This window comes from Danio rerio, chromosome 22 (assembly GCF_052040795.2).
Source record: "Danio rerio strain M-AB ecotype USA chromosome 22, GRCz13ab, whole genome shotgun sequence".
Taxonomy (NCBI): Eukaryota; Metazoa; Chordata; class Actinopteri; order Cypriniformes; family Danionidae; genus Danio; species Danio rerio.
Window position 1 is genome coordinate 32453651 of NC_141042.1, and position 25871 is coordinate 32479521.

Below are 25871 nucleotides of genomic sequence, written 5' to 3' on the forward strand. Positions count from 1 at the left end.
CATTTAATCTTGGAGTGATTGAAAAAAACATTAAAGTCATATATGTATATTGCTTTCAAAGTATTTTTAAAGTTCAGGTTTAGCAATCTTAATATTGACAACTGCATTTCCTTCGCAGTGCACTTTGAAAACATTTATGCCATTTTGAACACAGCCATGGTTCATCACTAAAGCTATAGGTAACCTATTAATTAAAAGCGGAATTGACATTATGTCCCAAAAGCTTGTGAAAACAAAAAATATATATAGTACCCGTAATGTTTTTGATTTATAGGTTATTCATTAAGAAATGTATCTGTACTGTATATGACATGGGCCTGTTGATTACAACATTTCTGCAGTGATTTAAATGTGTCCAATTGAAATAGTAGACTTTCACGATAAATAAAAAAAAAAAATCCTATTTAATAATAATAAAACAAAATATTATCATGTAGGATTTTTCTTCATTTCTTATTAAAGTTTTATGCTGGATCTGCGACAGAAAAACCATGGTTTTGAGAAACAGTTGTAACTACATCGTTTTTTTTCCCAAACTTACTATGATAGTGCAGCCATGAGCTATGTCGTTGTTGGAAAATGCATCTCATGTCAGTGTCCTCAGAAGTAAATACATGGAGCACTTTCAAACAAATGTTATTTGTGATAAAAAATTATTAAACAATTATGGTAAATAGAGTAAAATTACCTCAAAAATTACCTTTTTGAAAAAAAAAAAGTTTAAAGTTTTATTGAGATGGATTGTTTAATGGTTGTTGGCCAGATTGGGTAGCAATGCATGAACAAAGAAAAATTAAGACCCATTTAAAAAAAAGATTAAAGATCTACAATACAATATTTTAGTAAATTCAAGACTTTTTGAGGCCTAAAACTTTGACTTTGAGACTTAAGACATAACTATTGAGGTAAAAGTGTCACATATTTTGTAAGACTGGCGTAAAAGTGTGCATTAGAAAAAAAGCCTTTAACTATCCCAGTTGCTTTGCTTTTTTACTATACTTGTATTTGTGTTGTCACATAATACCACACAAAAATATACATTAATGTATAAGTTGCATTTTCAAAGAAAGTAAGTTCTACTGTGTACAGCACACTTTTTCAACTGGTATTTTTATTAAAATTTGTGGGTTTTACATTGTAGTCAGTTTGTTCATAATATGCTTATTTAGCTACAGTATCTGACATATGCTTTACTATAGGATATCTGCTTCAAAACAAGGCCAACAAACCCGCATTCCACCAAAGTGGGTTACAAATGCACTTGCACACAAACTTGAAATAACACACAAGCACAAAGTCGAAACTGTACAGAGCTGAGATCTAAGCAAAAATTTCACAGGACAAAAAAAATCTCTCAAGCAACTGGCAGATTTAACACTTATTTGAGTGACAAGCTATGCAATGTTGCAGTCTTTCCCAACTAACACAAGACACATTGACAACAAACCCATAGCAAATTCAATAAAAAGCTTTGGAGAAGATAAATAACTTCTAATAAACGTGTATGATTATAAATTCATGACCTATATAAAACACTCAGGCAAAGCCACCAATATCTAGTTTCTTACACCAATAGCCATATTATGGCAAACACGTTTAAATGTTAAATAATTAAACATTTTTAACGATCAGCAATACAATTCTGATGTGTGAAAAGATTCAGAGAGCCAAGCGTCTGTTTTGATCGGCTAACCAGCTAGCCATTTTCAACTGTTAAAGCACAAAACCCCACATAAACTGTCACTAACACTGACTAACATTACACAGATTACAAAAGCAAAAATAACGAAAAACACTCACTGCATACTCACAATGTCGTGACATATGACAACACACACGGATAGCTTGAAAGCTGGCTAAGGAAATCTGTCTGTTAGCATTAGCCACCCTTCAGATGTGGCTAACAGGCTAGTAGCATTAGCCCTGCGCGAGCTCACACAAACAAAAACATGGTAAACACAAATGTCACCTCACACTTCTCACCAAACGCGTACATTTTGGAATAAGCCGTCTCATCTTGACGAGAAGCGGTTAAATTCTCGTGTCTGGGGGTGTAAAAGCTCGTTGTTCTCTTCAGACAGGCCCTCTGTGAAAACAAACTGTCATCCGCCTAACGGCACTCTGGCAGAGCTCGAGCTCAAAGCGGGAAGAGCTCAATCCGCAGCGGGTGCGCGTGCGTCGGACTCGGAGAGGCCGCGAGTCGACTCTTTCGAGCAGTTCGTTCTGAAGAATCGGTGAATAGCATCGGTTGTTCTTTTAAAGGGATAGTTCACCATGTGTGCGAATTATACATTTTGGTAATGTTAGTTTACATGATTCAGTGAATCAAATGTATGTTTTTATTTATTTTCAGTGTTTTGAATATTTAGTGTATTCTGACCTGATGAGCCATTTCGGCTTACTTTAGGACAAACTATACAAACAATGCATCTAATTTGACATTTCTTTTAGGCAATATGTACAAACAAACATCTATTCAATGGGAAAACATGCATTTCTTCAGGTTTTGTGAACTCTTTGGTGTCTATCTCTGCTCTAAATCTGCCGATTTGAAACTGCTGATAACTTTTTTCTGCATAGACTGATTGGTGCAATTATGCATTCACAGTTTCTACTATCGTGCCTAAAGTGTGAGCCAAGGCCAGTCGCGTTTCCACTGTCACTTCCAGGGCCTGATCGTGCGCAAGCGGGGCTTCCTTAGGGCCAGCGGCTGGGCTTTTTTCGGCCCGTCTAATACCTTGGGCCAAAGAGGGCCAGCTATGGCCTCGGAAGCGTCACGGTTTTTAAGGTGGACCGGATAGTGTCAATAAGAAGCTGCGAATAAGAAGCTGGATTCAGCCTCGTTATTCCATAAAATACCTTATAGGCTAGGGGTCTTTTTAGTGTGACACTTGATTTGGGTGACACACTGCGAGCTACTAGCCTGACAGTGGAAACGTGATCTGATTTCAGCCTCACTGCTCATGCTTCTGGGCAATTGGCATGCATGTCCCAGTCCGATAAAAGCCCTGGCTCGCACTGCCCGACAGTGGAAATGCGGCTAATGGTATGAACTGTTATAGAGGTGGTCAAAATTATGTCTATTATTTTAATTATTAACATTATTATTTAAAATACAGATCAGGGTGAATTTTTATCCTCAGTGTAATTCGCACCCTGAGTTCATCCTAAAGTAACAATTCTGTCACATTTTAAGCTTAAAGCGATAGTTCAAAAAAGAAAATTAAATTCTGTCAACTTTCTCAAACTCTTGTTCTTTCTTTTTTTTTTGACGAATCTTGGAAACTATAGCCATATTGACTTTCATAGTATATATATATATATATATATATATATATATATATATATATATATATATATATATATATATATATATACTATGAATATGTCAGAATGTGCCCAGAGATATCTTTAGCTCTCCACTCTACCTCACTAATACCCCTTTCACACAGTGATACCGGTAGATATCTGGAACATTTCCGAAACTACTTTACTGGTATATTCAAAAAAGCGCTGTTCACACAGGCGAGGACGTTACGGAATTTTTCCAGAAAAGACCTTTCACACATCCATTCCAAAATACCGGTAAATTCTGACATCATTAACCAGAAATGAGCTTTAAACAGCTGGGCTTGTATTTGTAAATATTTGACTACATTACAAACTGTGTGGACGGATCAGTATTTTAAACAACTCCGATAAAAACATATAGAGAAACACTTTCGCATGTCGAGATGTTCATAATATGTGTGTGTGCTGGCGCTCACGGGCTCACGTGTCTGGGAAAATATTCAAAGGCTTTTATTCTCATAAACCGCGCGGACGTAAATGCGACTGACTGTTCTGATTGGCTAAAGCAGACGTCAAACGTCAGCACGTTCTAGACGTGCACGCGCTCTTTCCGGCAATCTACCTTCTGCATTCACACAACGCAGCATTCCAGCAAATTACCAGTAATGTTACAACTTCTCTTTCTGGAAAATAGTCATAACGAATTTACCGGTATTTTCAAAAAAGACCTGTTCACACATGCAGACCTTTCCGGAAAATTACTGGCAATTTTCCGGAAAGGTCTGTATGTGTAAAAGGGGCTTTATCTACCTGCAAAACATTTACCTGAATTTTTGCAAGTGTACCATCAGGTAATAAGCCAATCAATAAATACATTTAAATAAAAAATAATAAATAAAGTCAAAGGGTCAGATCCAATCAGTCAAAGTCCCTTTTTTGTATTCCATATAGTCTTCAAATGAGTTCAAAATAAAGTGCAGTTTGATTTGTGATCAAATTGTTTAGGCCAATTGGTAAACAATTTAAATAAGGACTTTGTGACTGCTAGATCTCTGTTATAAATACAAATCAATCGAATAGCCTATGAGCCGGTCTCATCCTTCAAGTTTCTGGGGACCCACATCTCAAAGGACTTTTCCTGGACCACCAACACCTCCAGCCTGGTCAAGAAGGCTCACCAGCGCCTATTCTTTTTAAGGCAACTTCAGAAGAACCAGCTTTCATCAGCCGTCTTGGTGAACTTCTACCGCTGCACAATAGAGAGCATCCTGACCAACTGCGTCACAGTCTGGTATGGAAGCTGCTCTATTGCTGAGCGTTAGGCACTGCAGCGGGTAGTAAAAACTGCCCAACGCATCACAGGGACCACACTGCCAGCCATAGAGGACATCCAGAAGAAACACTGTCTGCGCAGAGCACGCAGTATTCTTAAGGACACTACTGCCTTCCGACAGGCGCTTTAGGTTCCCCCGGACAAAAACCAGCAGACTGAGGAATAGCTTTTTCCCCAGAGCTGTCTCCCTCTTGAACTCTGCCCCTCACTGACTCTTTTGCCCCCAATACACCCTCACTCTCCTCTAACTTATACTCCTCACTATCACTGCACTGTTTAATATTGCACATTTGAGATTTGCACATATTCATTGCACTACATTGCACTGGTTTACTTATTTGGACTGTATATACCCTCAGCACATGGACATTTGTAATTATGTACACACCTACTGTACATGTACATTTGCAACTATGCTTATCTATCTGGACACTTCTGATTATTAATAGCAATCTGTACATATATTTATTGTAAATCTCTGTTCATAGCTAATACAACCTGTATAAAATGTTGATAGTACATCTATCTGTAAATATCACCATAGTTTTCCTATAATAGCACTTTATAACTTATACCTGTATCCTGCACTTGCTGCAAATGCACTGCTAGTTAGACCTAATCTGCATTTTGTTGCATTGTACTTGTACATGTGTAATGACAATAAAGTTGAATCTAATCTAATCTAATCTAATCTAAAAGATTTGTGTGGTGATCCCAATGTACCATATTTGCCATTATCAAGTGTCCTGACAGCCAGCATCAGCTCATATCCTTTCCCCTGGCCTTAGCAAAGTGTCAATCAGATGTGCATTTCAAAATCTTGTCAGAAAAGTAAATAAGTAATTGATCTTTAATAAGGTTTGTGTATTAAGACATGCCTTTTTGTAAATAGATGGACTACATAGTTCATTCATTCATTTTTCTTCTGCTTAGTCCATTTATTTATTAGGGGTCACCACAGCAAAATTAACCGACAACTTATCCAGTACAGATTTTACACAGCTAATGCCCTTCCAGTTAGACTACATAGTTATAGTATTTAAGTATGGAATTTCAGTGCAATTCTCTGTATACAGTTTAATCGAATCACTGAAAAGATCCGAGTCAACAGAACAATTCGTTTACGAATCGCTAGAGTGTGCGTGAGCGCGCAGCAGCAGTCGTGCTCTGTCTGATGAACTGACACTGATAAAGGTATATTTCCTTGCCTTTTATTTCTCAACCAAGTCTCTCTTTCTTCACGCTACATTCACCTCAACTTCATTTGTATTTTGTTAAATATGCATGCGTGTAATCTAATACGCTTTCGCAGTGTCGTAAATGTTAACTATCACGCCAATAAAGCTTTGTTGACTCTGACTCTATGACCATTTTGGGACAAATCACTCTTTTGTTTACTGTCGCATTCCGCGCGCATACTTGGCTTCCGCGGCACCTTTCTCCTCATTCCCCCGCACATACACGCACAATCCCTCCTCTTTCTTTTCTCAAGCCTACGGAATACGTAAAAAATAGAAAACACATTCAACACACACATAAAGCAGCGGCCATTCCAGGACTGAACAAAAGAGTGCTTTCAGAGGCACCGGACACGGACAGCGGTGCGTCTAGCGCGCGTCGACCGCCCACCGCGGAGTCTCCCCGGGCCGAACACAAACCCCGCGCCGCGGAAGGTGCGACTGTGAGCCGCGGAGAGCCGTGAAAATGCTTTACCTTCAGAGGTGTGACTCCGCCATCCCTGTTTCCTCCTCCTTTCCAGCAGTGCTGCAGCGCGCTCTCCTTCCCCGACGCGCGTCACACGCACGCAGTACCGACGCGTCACGAGACTTCTGGAGCTCCGCTTTATTTGTGTTTGGGAAATATCGGACGCAATAAAATGCCATGGGAGTCCTCAGTGGGGAGAGAGAGAGAAGAGAAATGGACGAATTGCCACGAAACAGAATAACCCAAATATTTATTTTCTGTTGCTAAAAGTGCAACTGTTTAGAGATACTGAAGCTGCTAATAATGTCGTCAAAACACTGCAACATATGCACACCATTATTAATTATAACAACTGTCCAGGAATAAGTTTTTTTAAGTAATTGAATATGATATTTATAATTATATGATTTATTTAAATATAATAATCCAAAGCTATAATACAATATAATAATACAATTGTAATTATAATTTAATAATGATAATAATAATAATAATTCCTTATGTAGCGCACTCTAGACACTCAAAAAGCTTTACGCAATGGGGATAATATAATATTAATTTCTTTATAACATAATAATAATTATATTAGGCTATATTATTTGATGCAGTCTATACTGGCAGCAAATAATTTCAAACGCAAATTAAACAAATACGTCAAACACAATTTTATTTAGCTGTAAGAATTATATAGTAATAAAGACTTTAAGAAAGAGTTTATTTTTATTGTTCGTTTATTCAATGATTAGATAGTCATTTTAATAGATTTTGTTTGTTTGTTTGTTTAATCTACAATAAGTATAATTATAATATGTATTTTTAATCTAGAGATTGTTTATTCAGTCAGACATGTATGTATATATATATACAGGGTGATTCAAAAAGAATACCACAACTTTGAATACCATTATTTAATCAAAGAAACATGATGGAACCTTGGGTAAATAATAAATGTGAAGAGTAAATAACAACGTTTTTAAAAACTTTACTATCCTTTTCATTTTTGCAGAGAATCATTAGCCCCCCTGAATTATTCGCCCTCCTGTTTATTTTTTGCCCAATATCTGTTTAATTTCTGTTCTATTTTTTTTAATTCAGCACATTTCTAAACATAATAGTTTTAATAACTCATCTCTAATAACTAATTTTTTTATCTCTGCCATGATGACAGTAAATAATAATTAATGAATAATAAATGATAATTCTGACTTCAACTGTGTGTGTGTGTGTGTGTGTGTGTGTGTGTGTGTGTGTACATACTGTATATATGGGACATTCTACCAGAAACATACATTTTCACTTATAAAAAATGTGACAAGGCCTGATTTAAGCTTGTCATCCTCAAAAAAATCATACAAAAAAGCATAAAAACATACAACTCAATGACAGAATGCATCCTTGATGATCACTGTCAGCCTCTCCTCCATCAAATGATGTCACTTCCAAGTCACGGCCCTAAAGGTGTATTGTACGCACTTTGTGTTAAATTTAATGCTAATGTTACAGGACTGACAGAAACATGGGGACACATTTATTTGTATCATATATCCGTAGAATTTATTTACAATTTAATGTTTTTAATCAACTGATGTGAATTATTACAATTTAAACTAGCTATTTTTGATTTTTTTTCTCTAAACAAATATATATATATAAGTTTTAGCATAACAAATTTGGCTGAGAACAAGGGCAATGACAAGGGCAAATTTTTAATGAAGAACAAAAATCTGAGAACCAAATGAATGACATATTCCTTTACAGAACAATTCACAGAAATAAACCATCAGTCAATTTTAGACATTTTTGGGATAAAATTCTTTCCATTAACTGTATTTATGTTCTTATTTCAGAGACAGATAATGTACTTTTCTGGTAGAATATATACCCCTGTTCATTTTCCCCCCCAATTTCTGTTTAACAGATAGAAGGTTTTTTTCACCACATTTCTAAACATAATAGTTTTAATAGCTCATCTCTAATAACTGATTTTTTTTTATCTTTGCCATGATGACAGTAAATATTATTTGACTAGATATTTTCCAAGACACTTCTATACAGCTTAAAGTGAAATTTAAAGGCTTAACTAGGTTAATTAGGTTAACTAGGCAGGTTTAGGTACTTAGAAAAGTTATTGTATAATAATGGTTTGTTCTGTAGACAGTCGAAAAAATAAATGCTAGAAGAGGCTTATAATTTCAACCCTAAAATGTGTTTAAAAATTAAAAACTGCTTTTATTCTAGTCGAAATAAAACAAATAAGACTTTCTCCAGAAGAAAAAAATATATAGATTTTTTTTAATATTATGAATACTGTGAAAATGTCCTTGCTCTGTTGAAAATCATTTGGAAAATATTTTAAAAAGAGAAAACAATTCAAAGGGGGCTAATAATTCTGACCTTAACTGTATATTGTATTGTATGCTATTTATTTATTTATTCATTCTATGACACCACTACACCACCAGCCTGAACCGTTGATACAAGGCAGGATAGATCCATGCTTTCATATTGTTGACGCCATAGTATCTGGATGCAGCCTTTATAATGCAAGCTGAGACTGAATCACTCAGCGATGCAATGTCAGACACAATAGGCTCGTTTGAGGTGCGCCTCGCCTTGACTGCATTGTAAACGAGAGCAGGCGTGCGCAGTAAGAGGAGGGCTCAAAAATTACATCAGAAGTCGGACACCTGCCGAATCTCGCTGTTTAGCCACCTGGAAACGTCACCAGTGGCGGAGATCTCGTACGCGTTTTTTATCGCAGACGAATGACCTCATGAAAAAATACTATGGTGATTTATAGTAAATATTACTGCATTTTTTAACATGTTTATTCAGTATTGTGTTGTGTTTATAGTTGTTGTGATACCAGAAATATAAAATTTAAATAGGCTATTTTATAACATGGTTCAAAAGCACTACAGTATACATTACTATAGTATTTTTTAATGTGGGAGTGGATGCAATAGAAATATCACTGTTTTTACAGAGATGGTCAGAATTACAGAAGATGAACAGCTCATTAACTAAAAGGGTGTATTAAAAATATAATTCTGTATATTCAACAAACGTTAAAAGAATAACAAAATAAACAGCTTATACAGCAAGAAAACTTTCAAGAAACCTAATTTGGCTACAATATAAATGAAGGAGCTATAGCAAGATGCTTTTGAGTGACAAGTCATGACAAATGTTTGTTTGACAAATAAATTCTTAGGGGGTTAATTATATTGACAAGCTTATTAGGTCTATATAAACTGCTTTTACTCCAGCCAGACTAAAATAAATAGCCCAATACTTTCTCCAGAATAAAAACTATTAGACTGTAGGAAAAACTGTGGAAATGTTCTTGGTCTATTAAACATGACTTTTGACTCCACATACATATACATATGTGTGTGTGTGTGTGTGTGTGTGTGTGTGTGTGTGTGTGTGTGTGTGTGTGTGTGTGTGTGTGTGTGTGTGTGTGTGTGTGTGTGTGTGTGTGTCTTGTTTACTACACCCTTTTCACTTCTCATATGAAACCACACAAAGATGAGGCATAATGACAAAACAGTCTGATTACCTTTGTATGTCTGAATATATGTATATATTGGATTGACTTTCATTGAATAACGCTGTATAAAAATTACAATACAAAATTCACACAAACATACAAAAAGTGAAAATGACAACAAACAGGACTTAAAACTGAGAGAGAAATAAAATACAGCACACACACATCCTAATGATTTATTAATAACATTTAGTTATATTGGATAGGTCACGTTATGTTTTACAAAGATGTGTTTTGTTTTTGTTTGTGTGTAAATCTAAATAAATAGCCATATGTAATGCTCTTTATGACTTTTTTTTAATTATCAACGAAAATACAAAAAAGGTATTCAACAAATCCAGGTATAAACCTTAGTAAAACAAGATAATAAAGTGTAATGTGTCAGTCTCATCCAATCAGCATTAAGCTGTGTCGTCAGCCAGTCGTTTCCCATCATGCTTTTGGTAGCGCAGTCTTTTGAGAGCAACTGCGGCCGACTGCTCTATCCGAGGTACCCGCCTCGCGATCGCGAGAGTTTTTTGGCGCACGTCAGTGTGACATCAGAGCGAGGCGAAGGCAAGGCGGACACATTTCTAACCGGCATGCATCTTGCGGTGATCACCGGTGATCGATTCTGCGCAGATTTTGGCCAAGTCAAACGAGCCTAATGCAATCAATAGAGCGAATGACGTCACTATGACGGGTAAGATTAGGGGTGGGGATAGGTGAGCGCATTAAAAAGCATTGGACGCAGCTCAGATTGCTCTGCAACAGGTCTGCATCCAGTCACCTCTCAATTCTGACCTTTCCATCCTATATGGGTTTTTGTTCGTGTGTGATAGCCCGTCAATGTCGCTAGGCGGCGGCAGCGACCCGTTGTTTCGCGGAACCGGAAGTACGTAAAACAGCTGATGAGATAAACGGTAAATCCGTCAACCGAAGTATAGTAACGATAGACGCTTGTGTTTATTTACAGCATATTATCAACACAGACAGATAATTGTATTTTATCACAGGTAACGTCCTTCCTTCTACCGCTTGTTGTTACTCGCTACGATGATAGAAAATAGCTGGTGTTGCAAAACGTTTTACATTTGTGTTTTACCTCGGAATTAACATAAGAGTTTGATTAGCGTTTAAGACGTTTTTATACATCTTTATGTGATGTATGTGATAATGTTGACTAAGTAGGTTTCATTGCACTAGGTATATATATATATATATATATATATATATATATATATATATATATATATATATATATATATGTATGTATGTACACACACGCACACACACACACACACACGCAAAAAGCTTTAAATGACAACATGAAACAAATTATGAAACAAATATCAACACATACTCAAATAAATAAATATATATGTATTATATATATTATAGTTATATATTTATATTTGTTTCATAACGTTGTTGTTGTAATTTAAAGCTTTTTCTTCAGATTCATCAGAATAAATATAATAGTAGTAAAAGTTGTTACTTTTTGCTTTTAAAAAAAATCAGCTTTTCCACCAAAATGTATTTTTTTTTAACTCTTCTGAAGTTAAAACATTGATATTGTGGGGGGATGAATAAAATTCAAGTGGTCTCGTTTCCAAATGTGTGTGGGAGAATTTACATTTACTCGGATATCAATGAAATCGTTTATATTAATGCATATAATGATGGTCTTTTGCTCTCCATTAACAGGTGTCTTACTGAAGCACAATGCCGGAGGTGAAGTCAATGTTTCGAGAAGTTCTGCCTAAACAAGGTGTTTTTTTTATATATATTTTTATTTATTTAATTTTTTTATCCATTACTGCTGTTTTGTTTTGCCAGCAAACTTGTAGTCGAGGATAATATTCTGCCACACTTGCCAGTGACTGGTAACTTGAAAAAATAATCTGTTTTAAATAAAAAAAAAAAAAACATAACTGTTGTTATATAATTTTAATTGAACTATAAACAAAATCAATATGGAAATATCACAATAATACTTTTTTTTTGGTTTACTTATATTTTAGTTTGCACAGATGTTGCGTTATAAAAGTGAAACAGATTGAATGTTCATAATGTGTTACATATAGCACGCTTGGGAACTTTGGCAGCGCTTTAGAGATTTGGGAGGGAATGTCCTCATTTTTTTTAGTTTCTTTTCTTTTAGATACAAAAGTTTAATAAACTATTTTAATTAGGAACTTGGGAAGATTTTGTGCGGCAAGTTTTTAAATGTATGTTAAAGTGACTTAAACGTACAGCTTTATCTGAGACACTGAACATTATTTTCATGAGGTGTAATTATAAAACAATATGACAATGGACAAAAGGGAATGATAATCACACTAAACAATACTTCCTTCTCAGGCATTTTAATAATACATTTTAACCAGTCAAGTAGCAAGAAACAGTAATGACAAAATTGAGAGACCACATGAAAATTTAGTTTTTCTGGATTTACTAGGTTTAGATTGAGATGAGATAAAATGTTGAGACAAAATGTTGTTATTTATTTTGTTTTTTGAAAAAATGTCAAATATATTTTGGTCATTTATTATATTAAAATTAATGTCATTTGTTAAAATTAAAATGCCTTTTTTTTCTCCAGAAAATGACAATTGGTCAGATTTATTCCTTAAATCTCATTATAAAACATTCTTATTACGTCTAAAATAAAATAAATAAACATCACACCATTTTGTTATTCATTAATTTTCAGCTTTTTTAATCTGGGTATGCCACAGTGGAATGAACTGCGAACTTATCCAGCATAAGTTTTTTGCAGCGGATGCCCTTCTAGCTGCAACCCATCACTGGGAAACCTCCATACACACTCATTTACACCCATACACTACAAACAATTTTAGCTGACCCAATTCACCTGTACTGCATGTTTTTGGACTGTGAGGGAAACCGGAGCACCCAGAGGAAACCCACGCCAACTCGGGGATAACATGCAAACTTTTCAAAGGAACGCCAACTGACCTAGCCGGGGCTTGAACCAGCAACCTTCTTACTCTGAGGCGATCGTGCAAAATAAATGCTCCATTTGACACTTTTAGTTAAAATTCGAAAGGAAAATACATCAATGTTTACTGAATAAAACAAATTTTACTCAAAAATACAACTATAAAGCTCAAATCCAGAGAAACTGAGAATTTCGAGTGGACTCTTAAAGGGACAGTTCACCCAAAAATGAAAATGTAGTCACACCATGTATATTTACTCTCCCTTAAGTTGTTTAAAATCATTATTCTGTTAAAAAAAGATATATTTTGAAGAAAGCTGAAAACTGGTTACCATTAGCATCATCCTTAGTAGGTAAAACAAATACTATGTAAGTCAATGGTTACAGGTTTCCAACATTTTTCAAAATATCTTCTTTTGCGTTCAACAGAAGACAGGAACTCCCAAAGGATTGAATCAAGTAAACGTTGAGTAAATGATGGCAGATTTTTCATTTTTGGTTGAACTATCCCTTTAAGATCTCTTTAATATTGGGACTTGAGGAGCTGCATATCAATGGTTTTGCTCTTCAGTATTTGGACTTTCAGCAGTGAAATTTAAACCACACTGAACTGAACTAAACGGAACTTGGACTCTGAAAAAACAATTTAAAAACAATTTCAATTTTCTAGAACTTCTATGTTAAGATGCTTTGACACAATCTACATTGTAAAAGCGCTAAAGAAATAAAGATGAATTGAATTGAAAATCAAAGAATAACACCAAAAACCCCACTAAGAATAACACCAAAAGTCCAGCTGTATAGTAGCAAACACACACAAAGACACACACTTATTGCATGTATTGTTTGGTCGCGCAGGTCAGCTTTCCATGGAGGATGTTCCCACTATGGTCCTGTGCAAACCTAAACTGCTGCCTCTGAAGTCTGTGACTCTGGAGAAGCTGGAGAAGATGCAGAAAGACGCTCAGGAGATCATCAGACAACAGGAACTGGCTTTGAAGGAGCAGCCGCCGTCTGAGAAGGCAGAGTAGTGTTCACTTCTGAAGGATCAAGTACACGCTTCATTCACAACCACATACGCTGAATATAGTCAGTCAGAATTCAAGGGTTTGAGTTTGGTAGAATTCATATCTACGCGTGAGGTTAATTAATATTTGTGTGTTCAAATAAATATTAAAACAAGCTATTTTTTAGAAATGTTACAGATATCAGATAGCTAAAAGCAACTGAAGTGATTTCGAAAGTGGGCATTTGTTAAATAAAATGGTTATTAAAGTTAATCCATGAGATTGGGATTATGCACAGGGTTTATTCTTCAAGTTTTTTTAAAGACGTCCAACTTTGTAAATGTTGTATTTAAATAAATATTTTAAAAGTATATTTCTTTTTTCATTATTATTTTTAAATGTGTTTATCGAGGATTCATTTAATCAATCGGAAGCACTGGTAAAAATATTTATAATCTTATAAGACAATAAGTATATATTGCAAATAAATGCTGTTCTTTTAAACTTTGTATTTGTTAAATATAAAAAAAATTACTCATTTAATTATATTAGAAACGGAGCATTCATTCCGATTGAGGTTGAGACTTGTTTGAATCTACTCTGTAAAATCCATACTGACTTCTGCTTGGCAACTAATCACTTGTTAAGTGTAACGTCAGGCAAAGCAGCTTCCTGGTTTAAGCGTTCTATAAAACTGCACGGGGAGACTCAACGAATGGTAATTATAAACGTTTACAATGCGCTGTAATTCTTTCAAAAGTCACAATCTGTATGTATGTATGTGTATATATATATATATATATATATATATACATATATATTTATATATATATATATATATATATATATATATATATATATATATATATATATATATACACACACACACATATATATATATATATATATATATATATATATATATATATATATATATATATATATTTACACATATATATATATATATATATATATTTACACATATATATGCTGTCAAAATGAACGCGTTAACACATGCGAATAGTTTTTGACATATAACACGTTTAAAAAAATGAACGCAGTTGCATTTTTTTAAATATTTCCTGTTGTGGCCGACGTGTGTTTAACGTGCAAAGAAATATAGATAAGACCAAGGAAGCACTTTTAGAAGAAAAGTTTCAGTATAAAACAATTAATGTTGCATCTCCTGGTTGTTGTTTTATTGGAATTTGATAGCGCATGCCGAATGGAAAAAAAAAAACGTCCTGCATTTCTTGACTCGGGTGGTCCTTCAGGGTAATATATGGTAGACTTCTTAATCAGAGTATTATCTCGACAATATTATTAGCAGAGTGTTGGTGTCAAATGTACTCAGTAAAAAATGCTAAATGATGTTGCGAGCTGTCAAAGACAGTGCATTCCTCTGCCTTTAAGTTGACTCCACGAGCCCTCTAATGTTTCATCCAGTTTGAAGTGTTTCCCCCTTAAACGCAACTTTTGTAAAGCGTCTGCTTCACGTTGTTGTGTCAGAATTCTTGTGAAATATAGCCATACTTTAGAACAGGGCTTCTCAACCTTTTACACCGCAGGGCCCACTTCTTTCTCCGATCAACTTTTGAAGGCCCACCTGTCTGACATTAGCTTTAAAACGTTTGTATGAAATGCTTATTTTAACCTTTATTATATGACCTTTTATATTATATTATATAATAATATGTTATATTTTATTATATTTCATTATATTATATTATGTTTTAATATATTTTATTATCATTCATTCATTCATTTTGAAACCCACGCGAACACAGGGAGAACAGGCAAACTCCACACTGAGAACCGCCAACTGAGCTGAGGCTCAAACCAGTGGCCCAGCGACCTTCTTGCTGTGAGGCGACAGCACTACCTACTGCGCCACTGCGTCACCCCTATATTTTATTATATTTTATTTTGTTATATTATATTTTATAATATATTTTATTATAATATATTTTATTATATCATATTACATTATATTATATCTTATTATATTATTATAACATATATATAATAAATTTGTTGTGCCTTCTATTATTTTCTATTAGCATTTCATAAACAAATATATAATTTTATTCACATTTAATTATATATAAAACTATACTATCTATAATTGTGTTTATTTTTTATTTCAAACTGATTCTAAGAGAACCACAGATGGATATGGAACAATAGGGACATTGCAAAAGAGCAACTACTGCTTTAAACTGATCTGACATAGTATCTACTATGAAATATCTACTATTGAAAAATATACACACAAATGTAAAATACAGTAAAACACCCTAAATCTGTTGACGAACGTCGATCTGATGGCGGTTGAGTTTGCAGCTGGATATTATTGAGAGATCGCTATTAGAAACAGTGAACATCTCCGCCAGAGCGCATCTGAAGCTATGCAAGTTTATTTTACAATCTATGGCAGAAACACCACTTTTTGTGGTGAAACTTTGACGTCACTTTGTAGGCTATTCGGCTGTTAGCATAAAACTGGTTCCCTCGTAAAAATTCCTATGGGATTTTCCTATAGGCTTTTCGAAGATTGTAAATAATAAGCTCTGTGTTCAAACACTGTTCATTACTATTGCACGTTTTTGTCCAGCCGGATAATCTTCATACGTAAATACAACTTTTGGATCTTAAATACAAACGCAAGAATTGAAAAGCTAACATTAGGCTATAAACGGACTACAGTGCCCTCAGGGCACTCATCTGTGATGTCAGCACCACCCTGCTACAGACAACTTCATTCATTTTCTTGTCGGCTTAGTCCCTTTATTAATCAGGGGTCGCCACAGCGGAATGAACCGCCAACTTATCCAGCAAGTTTTTACGCAGCGGATGCCCTTCCAGCCGCAACCCATCTCTGGAAAACATCCACACACACATTCACACACACTCATATGAAGCTTATGTTTAGAAATTGTGTCCATGACAAAGAGTTAATCTCTCTGTTTGTATATTATAATTCAATGTATTTATTATAAACAAATAAATACGCAAAAACACATATACCCATGTGCCTTTTGGATAGATTTTACGTGGAAAATACATCTGTTTTGCTTTACGGTTGTCGTAAAAGTTTTAAAACTGTGTATAAATCTGCCTACATAGTATTATCATCAGACATATTTAAATGTGTATCGCTCGCGTGCACACAGCCTGCTTACCTTAACAGACGACAGAAATGAGGCGTGAGGGACGAGTCTATTAAATGCCTGCAAGTTCCATCATGGACACAGAACAACATTCAATATTCCCTTTTTTCACAAAGTACAGTGAAAAGCAGCCCTTACATCCACATTTTATGGAGGAGTATAAATATTGCAGTTATGACAGAGTTAAATGTGTTCAGATCAAGAAAAAAAGATGAAAAATCACTTGATCATGTTAAAATGACAGTTAACATGCATGTATTTTATGTATATTACCTTGTATATTACATATTTATTCACACGTTTGCATCATAGATATATACACTAGATATCGCATAGGGACCCTAAATATGCGTCAATAGCGCCGCCACATTGGTACAGTTCTCCCAGGACAAATGTCATTCAACCGCACTAGAAGACAGTGTTATTACGTGAAGATGCGGGACTTTAGCGCTGTCTATGGGTGTAGTAACGAGCAAACAAAGAAAACAGCACAAAAGCAGAACATTTCATAGATAACATGAAGTTTTTTTTACTGTTTTTGTATGTTCTAAACTTTTGTGCTAATCAGGTAACGTTATTGATGATAACAGTCACTTACTGCATTCACCATAAGCAAAGCAGCTCCAACTCGCACTAAACACTCGGCTTATGCTAGTTTTGTTGAATAAAATCAGCAAACGATGCAAAAGAAATATGACAACGAGATGCTGCGCTGCCAGAACCTAGTATTATTGTCGGCGAGTGAAAGAGTCGTTCGGGGGATTCATTCACAAACGAATCGCTCCCTCCGTCAGTATGAGAAGAGAAAGCAGGAGAGGAGGTGTGTTTCAGGACATGATCAGATCAAATTTAACAGGGAGGGTGAATAATACATTTCTGTACACACAAACACAAGCTTTTTGTCAGGAATGCCTGTGCGATCACTGATCCATCAATGTAGAAAAGTGATGTAAAATTATAATTTTCGTAATTTAAAAAAAAAAAATTACATACTAACATCCAGGAAAACTCTGGATCATAGATATGTGTAAATCTCTGGCTTTGGATGGCCACAGTCCTCCACTGTACCTTGGTCCCGCATTCATTTCAAAAGACCGCTACCCTGTAGTAAGATGGCGGCACTATTGACGCATTTCGTCCAATAGACAACAATAGGCCAGGCGACATCTAATGTATATATCTATGTGTTTGCATTACTGAGAGCAGGACAGAGACAGGCTGCACTAGTAAGCAGTATCTTCATAATATTCTTCATTAAAATAAATGAACAAAAAATGAATCTGTCTTTACAAGTGAAGGATTTATCTACTCACAATCTGATTTCCCAATTAGTATAATACTGCAAACTATAAAATACTATTCATGAAAATACCTAAATAACAGACAAATCCAAATGCCCAACGCAAGCGAGCTGTATTCCAGACCAGATCAGCTCAATGAAGTATAATGTCTCCAACACTGCCTGTAGTCCCATTTAGCAACTTGATAGCAACCGTCCTTTTAAAGAAGCATAACCGATTTAAAAATTCAAGAGTGTGATGTAACTGAAGTGTTTTATGTCGTAGAACAAAACGTGAAAGTATCTTGAGTTTGTGTTAGCCACGAACCTTATTTAAGCGATTTTACTGAAACCCCATTGAAAAAAACTTATTGACCTTGGGACGAAGGAACCGGAACTGCTAAAATGCTAACTCGCTTCCGGGTTTTTGCATACAAATTGACGTCACAGTTCCTCCACTTTATTGAGGCTCGCTATTTTCGCCGTCTTTTCGTCTTAAACGGCGTTTTGGGGATGACACGCGCTTGGTAACAGGCGCAGTTTGACCCATTTGGCCTTTCATACGCAAGATCCTCCTGTATGGGCGCGCATCTGTAATAAAACACTCACAGCACATTCATTTGAACAACTATGCAGATATATTCAATAGTTCACACAAAAATACACAGAGAGACTTTCACTTTCACCTCATGCTTGGTTTGTGATTGAACAGGCATGCGTGTACTAGTTGCAGACACCATCATGAGGCTGTTTTTGCGCCGAATTTGAAGTAATCAACCAGAGAACAGGAGAAAGTGCATTACCTCAATTTTAATATAGTATATTATTATGAAATGCAGAAATCAGAGTGTCAATTTTAATCTTTCAGCTCACCTACAGGATCGCTGATGCCCACTAGTGGGCCGTGGCACATCAGTTGAGAATCCCTGCTTTAAAATGCTTAGTTTAAGCAAATTTGATGAACACGGTCGTATGTGTTGATGAATCTGTAGGCAGTCGCTCACCAAGTGTGCTGTACTGCACATATTGTGTTTGTGTGTTTCCTAAAAAATAAACCTGTGTAACTCCGCCCCCGCGTGCGCTCTGCAAATCTCGTTGATTACCGGCTGCAGCTGTGCTTCATGTCCAATGCACCTACTCACTTTGCACCTACTCATGCATTGCAGAACTGCATTGTGAATCCATCGGCTTCAGAGGCGTTACCTGCTGCAGAAGTTGGGATTCAACTTTTCAAGCGCCAACAGAAGCGTCAGCCAATCAGATCGCTGTATGCACTAGGCACTGAAATTAATTTGCTGGTTCAGTGATTCTGCGTGTGAGAGACTGTTCTCACTTTCAGGTCACATCATTCAAAAGAAAAGGGCCACATTGTCCTCCTTTCCAAGCCAACAGTTTGAGGATCTTGATGGTTTATTGCAGGTATATTGTTTACATGAATACATCTGTTGTAAGTTGAACAAAAATTCTGATAAACAAGACAAAGAAACTATTTAAATTCAAAATATGATTGAGTTTACATTAATTTTACATTTGTCTAGCCAAAATTACAAGTTTCAGTCTGTTAAATGTGATTAATTGCAAAAAAAAAATGTAATTAAGTTTTAAAGTTTTTTTAATTGATTGACAGCACTAATATATATATATATATATATATATATATATATATATATATATATATATATATATATATATATATATATATATATATATATATATATATATATATATATATCTGTTGTGTACACCATGATTTTACACTAGAAGTTCAATTTATGTGTTATATAAATAAACATGAAACCATAAACAAATATGTTCTTAATACATATTAGTAGCGGCTAGGACCCACAAACAGTATTGCATACGTGACTACTTAATAAGCGGATTCTGCTAAGGTGGTATTATTTGGCTTGTTTTGTGAAACTTTTTTTATACAGGATTTATGGAATAAGCCTCAAGAAGCCGAGTGGTTTACAGTGAATAACACGACATATTGGCTGTTATACATTCACTGTAAAGCACAGTTTATTGCTTTATTATGTTCAGCCATCAATATCTGTCTATCTTTGTTCCGTCTATTGACCCATCATGATATCCATCCATATCTATTTATATCTATCAGTTTGTCTTTGTGTTTTCATTCTATCCATCTGTCGTATCCATCCATCCATATATATTTATTCATTCATTCATCTATCCATCTATATTTCCAACGATCAGCTTATCCATCCATCCATCCATCTATCTATTTATCTATCCATCCATCCATCCATCCATCCATCCCTTCATCCTTCCATTAGTCTATCTATTTATCCATCTATCAGTCTATTCATATTTTCACTGATCAGCCTACCCATCTATCAAGTCTATCCATCTGTATATCTATCTTCTTATCCCTCTTTCGATTCTAATGTGACCGCAGCTTTACTAGGTTTTCTAAAAACATCCTTGCAGGTGTGTTGAGGAAAGTTTGAGCTAACATCTGCAGGACACCGGACCACCAGAATCTAGTTTGAGAACCCCTGCTATACATCATTCCATCAAGAACAAGTAGTCAGTGATGACGACAAATCTTTTTTTATTATTATTATTTACCCGTCAACCGTTTTAAACAAAGTGAGCAGGTAAGTCCGGCACATCTCACATCCACCAGTCTACCGAAATATAAAAATAAAAATGTTCTGGACCCTTCTGTGAAAGAATCCGGCTGCTGTACATCTGCTCAGGTCTGTCCTTTCGTCATTGATCATCAGAAACGACATCTACGAAATCAGTCAAAATAAACTCAAGCACAGTTTACAAAAAGCAGCCGAGGAGGAGGAGGAGGAGGAGGGAAAGAACTTACAATCCCTCATTTATAAAGCTATATACAGAAATCCTGTAGAAACACTGCTAACTGGAGAACAGAAGAGCGCCGGTGAACTTAGCAATACAAACATGGAATGACTAAGTCAGAAATGTGGCACTTTTAGGAGTATTAGCTTATACGAGTCAGAAGGAGGATCAGGGGAGGGATTCGATTTCTCCTTCAGATATTTCAAAGTGCCAGGCTTTTGGGTCCCATTGTGTGGTGTGACATGAGGAAAGTTTGTTCAGGATAAATACAAGCAAGTTTGAAATAAATACGAAGCTCCGATGAGTGTTAAAGCTGGAGCAGCTGCCACTGAGAGGGCTTGTTGGACTGTTGAACTCAGTAGTTCTGCAGTTTGAGGTGCCCGCCGTCGCCTTCGCTGATCAACCGCTTACGGCCCCTGAACAAGGACACATGAAAAATCAGTCAGTTCATCATTAATAATGATACTAATAATAATGATATACAAAACTGCTTTATACATAGTTATTATTAATACAAATAATAATAGTAATATTAAGTACTGACATTTTCATTGTAATGACAAAGATGTTAATGTATTAATACAAAAGATGCTGAATGTATTAATACTAAAGACTATAGAATACACAGGACATGTCACTCATATAGTTTTGAATAGGGAAAAGTGTAACAGTCAATATGGTGACTGAAGCCCTGCCTAGTAGTACAGGAGCCAATTATTTATCGCTTTAGACTGATGATTCTCTGGGCAGAAGCTCAGACCAGACGTGTGTTTTTACGGCAGTTTTTGCAGACAATAAACACACTGGAATCTCAGTGAATGCTTGCTTCACAGACATAATAAATATATCCACATAAAACTTGAAATCTGTACTCTTAAATGAACCAACTACACTTAAAAACAAAACTTTTTTGGTTTTATAATCTGTATGAAACTAGTGTGAACTACAGTCTGTCCTACCAAACGCTCATCAATGACAGCACCAATTCAAATGCCCACAAACTTATAAACAAAGAGTCGCTGTCATTTCTGGAGGAGATTCACCATCAAGACCAAGTTATGCATTACTTAATCTGACGAAGCATTATTCAGAGGATGTGTAGAACAGTCATGAATGAGGTTAGCGTCGTGATCTTGTTTCTTTCGAGTGTACATGCGCATTAGCTTGGGCAGCCTGTAAATGTGCTGATTTTGTTTCATTTGAACGTTTAGAAGCAAAACTTATGAGACGATTGTTGTTTAATTTTATTGGTGATTTCAAATGTGTAATGTAATCATAAGCTTGGCAAACAGTTTTGGAGACTTTGACGTTTCCCATTCAGACAGACTGCCCGAGCAGCGTTTTAAAGATGGCTGCTAAGTGAAATGACTTGCCTTAAAGCACGTGTCAAACTCAGTTCCTGAGGAGTCGCAGCTCTGCAGTTCATTTCTGACGCCTGTTTCACATCGCGCACCCTGTCAATCACCACCAAACCACCACCTCTCCTGACAGCTGAGCGGGACACTGCAAAATAAACCCTGACACTCTGACCAATGTGAGGAGAGTTCACTCGCACGTGACTTTTAGCTCTTTTGGTCCGATTAGAAACTTTGCAGTGTGAAAGCGAACCGCTCCAAGAGCAAAGAGCAACAATGTAACAATTGTAATCTCCGTTTCGGAACAACTGAATCGATTCACAGGTGTGAAAGCACCCTGAATGTTTTGAATGGTTAATGTAGCCGTGGAGGGATGCATTTTGGTCCCCACCATGGAAAAATGAATGTAGCGGAAACCCTGCTCTTTAAAAGCTTTCTGTAGTTGTCTTGACAACACAAACAGCTGCCCTGGGATGAGCCGCGTGCAAAACAATTGCGGCCGTTAATAAACCATTCAAAAGATGCCCCTCTTAACGCAAAAAGCGTATTCGATCGGCCTCTTATGCAGCCAAACTAAAATATAAAAAAACAATATTTTTATCATTTAACTGATACCATCGGTTACAAATGCACCCTTTCGGTTAACGGTTTATCGATTATTTTGAGCATCCCTACCCGCGGAAACTTCCTCCTATGCTGTTTCTTTAACCTGCAAGTCTTTATATTACAAATTATATAGATCATACAGTACTGTATGCTTCTCAAGCTCTATGAGTAGTGTCATTCATGTCTACAGTTAGAAGACAATTGCCTGTGATCTAATGTCATTTGGTTCTTCATTGTCAGATTGTTGTTGGCAGAGTCACAGCTCGTGCAAAGGATGAGACAGACAAGAGTAATCAATGCCTGCCCTTCTTTAACTTATTTTCGTTTTGTCAGGTTCACAGTGCAAACAGCTCCCAGGTGGAATAACTTGAGTGAACATAAAACAAAGCTGAATAAAACTTTCGAGAGGGGTCTGGATGCAGACCTGGTGCAGTGCATTCTGGGCTGCTCCCAATGCTTTTTAATGGGCTCACCTAACCCCAACTCTAACCCTACCCCTCACAGTGACGTCACTAGCTACATTTGAGTGCATTGTGTCTGACATTGCATCTCTGAGTGATGCGGTCTCAGGTTGAATCATAAAGGCTGCATTCAGATACTCTTGAAACTTTGCTTCAGCTGCACAGCACACAGCGAGCTCACATCACCCAGCATGGGTGTCGAACTACACTACCCACAATACACGTCGCTATGGACTACAACTCCCGTAAACAGCAGTCTTAAAGTGGCCACTTCCCCTCTCCTGCAACACTAGTGTGCAACTTAAGCAAAACTGATACTAAAGTTGTTTTGAACTTGGATTTGTAGTTAAGGGCCTAAATAAATATTTGATGCAGTTTTTGATCGTTTAAGTTTATTTGATTGACCAAATATAAATCAGTTGATAATATTAGCGCATTTATTAGGTAAAATTGCTACTTTCTACTGTCATTCAATGTGTTTTGGTCATTAGTGTCACTTTAATTGAGCGTGAGCAGCATGGCAAAAATAGACCCAGCGACGAAACTGCTGCTTCAGCGACGCTTACGACTCACGCTGATGCGCTGCTGCTGTGTGAGGTATGAAAGATCTAATCTGTTAACATGGATGTCGAAAAAACACGCTCTGCTCATGCTCTGCTCACGCGCCACTTACGCTTGCCATGTGAAACAGGCTTAACTCTAGTTAAACACACCTGATCAAACTACTGCAGTCCTTCAGTCTTGTTTGAAACTAACAGGGATGCATGTCGGAGCAGGGTTGGAACTAAACTGCAAGGCTGCGGCTCTCCAGGAACTGAGTTTGACAAGCCTGCCTTAAAGGGACTTCCTTAATACTCTGTTGTAGTTAATATTACCAAAAACAAACATTTTTATAAAATAAATAAAACCAACAATATTATTATAAATGTGCTACAAGTAATATACTATTATTATAACAACAATAACAACATGTTAATAATATTAACATAGCATTATTATCAAAAATATATTATTTACACTAATATAATCAGTTATATTTCTTAAAATGCTAATAAAATTAGAATATTAATTGTATACACTACAAAAACCAAATATATGAATAAAATTTTAATAATGATGACAATACATTTACATTTAGTCATTTAGCAGACGCTTTTATCCAAAGCGACTTACAAATGAGGACAAGGAAGCAATTTACACAACTAAGAGCAACAATGAATAAGTACTAAAGGCAAGTTTCAGGTCTGTAAAGTCTAAGAAGGGAAGTGTTAGTAGTTTTTTTTTTTTTTTTTTGTACAATTAGTGTGATATTCAAAGAGGCAATTGCAGATTAGGAAGTGAAGTGGAGACTAAATAGCGTAGTATTATTTTGCGATTATGTAGTAGTAATTTATATACTCATATACTATCAAATGAAAATTAATCTAATAGTATTAAGATAAATTGCAACTGTGTATTAAACTATTTAACGATAATAAAAATACATGTATTAACAAACTGTTAATATATTAACATAACAAATTAATGCAATAATTTGACTTGCAGCTTAAGATGTATATTTTTTAATCACCATGTAGTTTATGTACTTAGTTTTCTAAAATAGCATTTGTCTATATTAAAGTAATTTTTTTAAATAATATATCAGTTTTTATACATTGTAAATTCATTTATTATTATTACTCTTATGAAGCAGAATATACAAATCATTATATAAATGATGTAATAACAACACCACCACCTTTATATAATAGCCAGTCACTATGGACTTACAAGGCTCTACCTGATATTGCCTATTTTTATTCTGTGACAAACTCGCATTATGTAATGTGTGTGGTTTTTTTTTTTCTATCAAATTTTATTGACAAAGCCGGATTCCTAGAAAATATTTAGGGAAAAAAAATTAATTACTCAAAACCTCTGTGCATGCAGAAAGAAAACATTGAATCAATTATACTCAAACAAACGAACAGGCTTTCTGACTCACCGACTAGGACAGAGGTCTCGCAGTTTCCTATCGATGACTCCAGCATTAAAGCTCTGCTCCACGAACTGCTCCAGGATCGAATAGGCACACGGCACGTCGATACTGATGTCCGGCATGTCCAGATACACCCGTTCAAAGCCCTGCAAGAGGATGGAGCTCAGATTACACATGCTCATCAAGCTGCAGTAACTCGATGTGAGCAGCAGCTGGCGCTTCATACCCGTCTCATCTGATCCACAGTAATGATGGTGGAGGAGCAGAGACACTTCAACAACTGCAGGAGCATCTGAAGCGTCCGCTCGCCTGTGGACTCCAGCACCATGATCACTGCCTGAGGAAAAAAAAAACAAGC

General features: G+C 35.8%; 3 protein-coding genes across 12 annotated transcripts in view; 1 reads left to right on the forward strand and 2 right to left on the reverse strand.

Moving 5' to 3' along the window:
• Positions 1 to 6441, reverse strand: part of shoc2 (SHOC2 leucine rich repeat scaffold protein) — a 40267-nt gene extending 33826 nt beyond the window's left edge. Inside the window, exon 1 of one of the 2 annotated variants that reach the window (XM_087302755.1) lies at positions 6338 to 6441. The gene's annotated coding sequence lies outside the window, so the exon portion shown is untranslated. 2 annotated transcript variants of the gene reach the window in all.
• bbip1 (BBSome interacting protein 1) lies at positions 5750 to 14205 on the forward strand. Of its 7 annotated transcripts, XM_087303258.1 has the most exons (4): positions 10623 to 10755; positions 10837 to 10876; positions 11568 to 11631; positions 13684 to 14203. In XM_087303258.1, exons 3-4 carry the CDS (start codon positions 11586 to 11588, stop codon positions 13854 to 13856), a joined length of 219 nt encoding a protein of 72 aa, XP_087159384.1. In that variant the 5' UTR covers positions 10623 to 10755; positions 10837 to 10876; positions 11568 to 11585; the 3' UTR covers positions 13857 to 14203.
• A 6634-nt stretch (positions 14206 to 20839) lies between these two features.
• pdcd4b (programmed cell death 4b) overlaps positions 20840 to 25871 on the reverse strand; it is a 29500-nt gene continuing 24468 nt past the window's right edge. For all 3 annotated transcript variants that reach the window (XM_087302373.1, NM_198978.1, XM_087302374.1), the window contains 3 exon segments: positions 25740 to 25850; positions 25520 to 25659; positions 20840 to 21529 (listed from right to left, as the gene is read on the reverse strand). In XM_087302373.1, coding sequence (XP_087158499.1) covers positions 21469 to 21529; positions 25520 to 25659; positions 25740 to 25850 — 312 coding nt within the window. In that variant the 3' untranslated portion in view covers positions 20840 to 21468.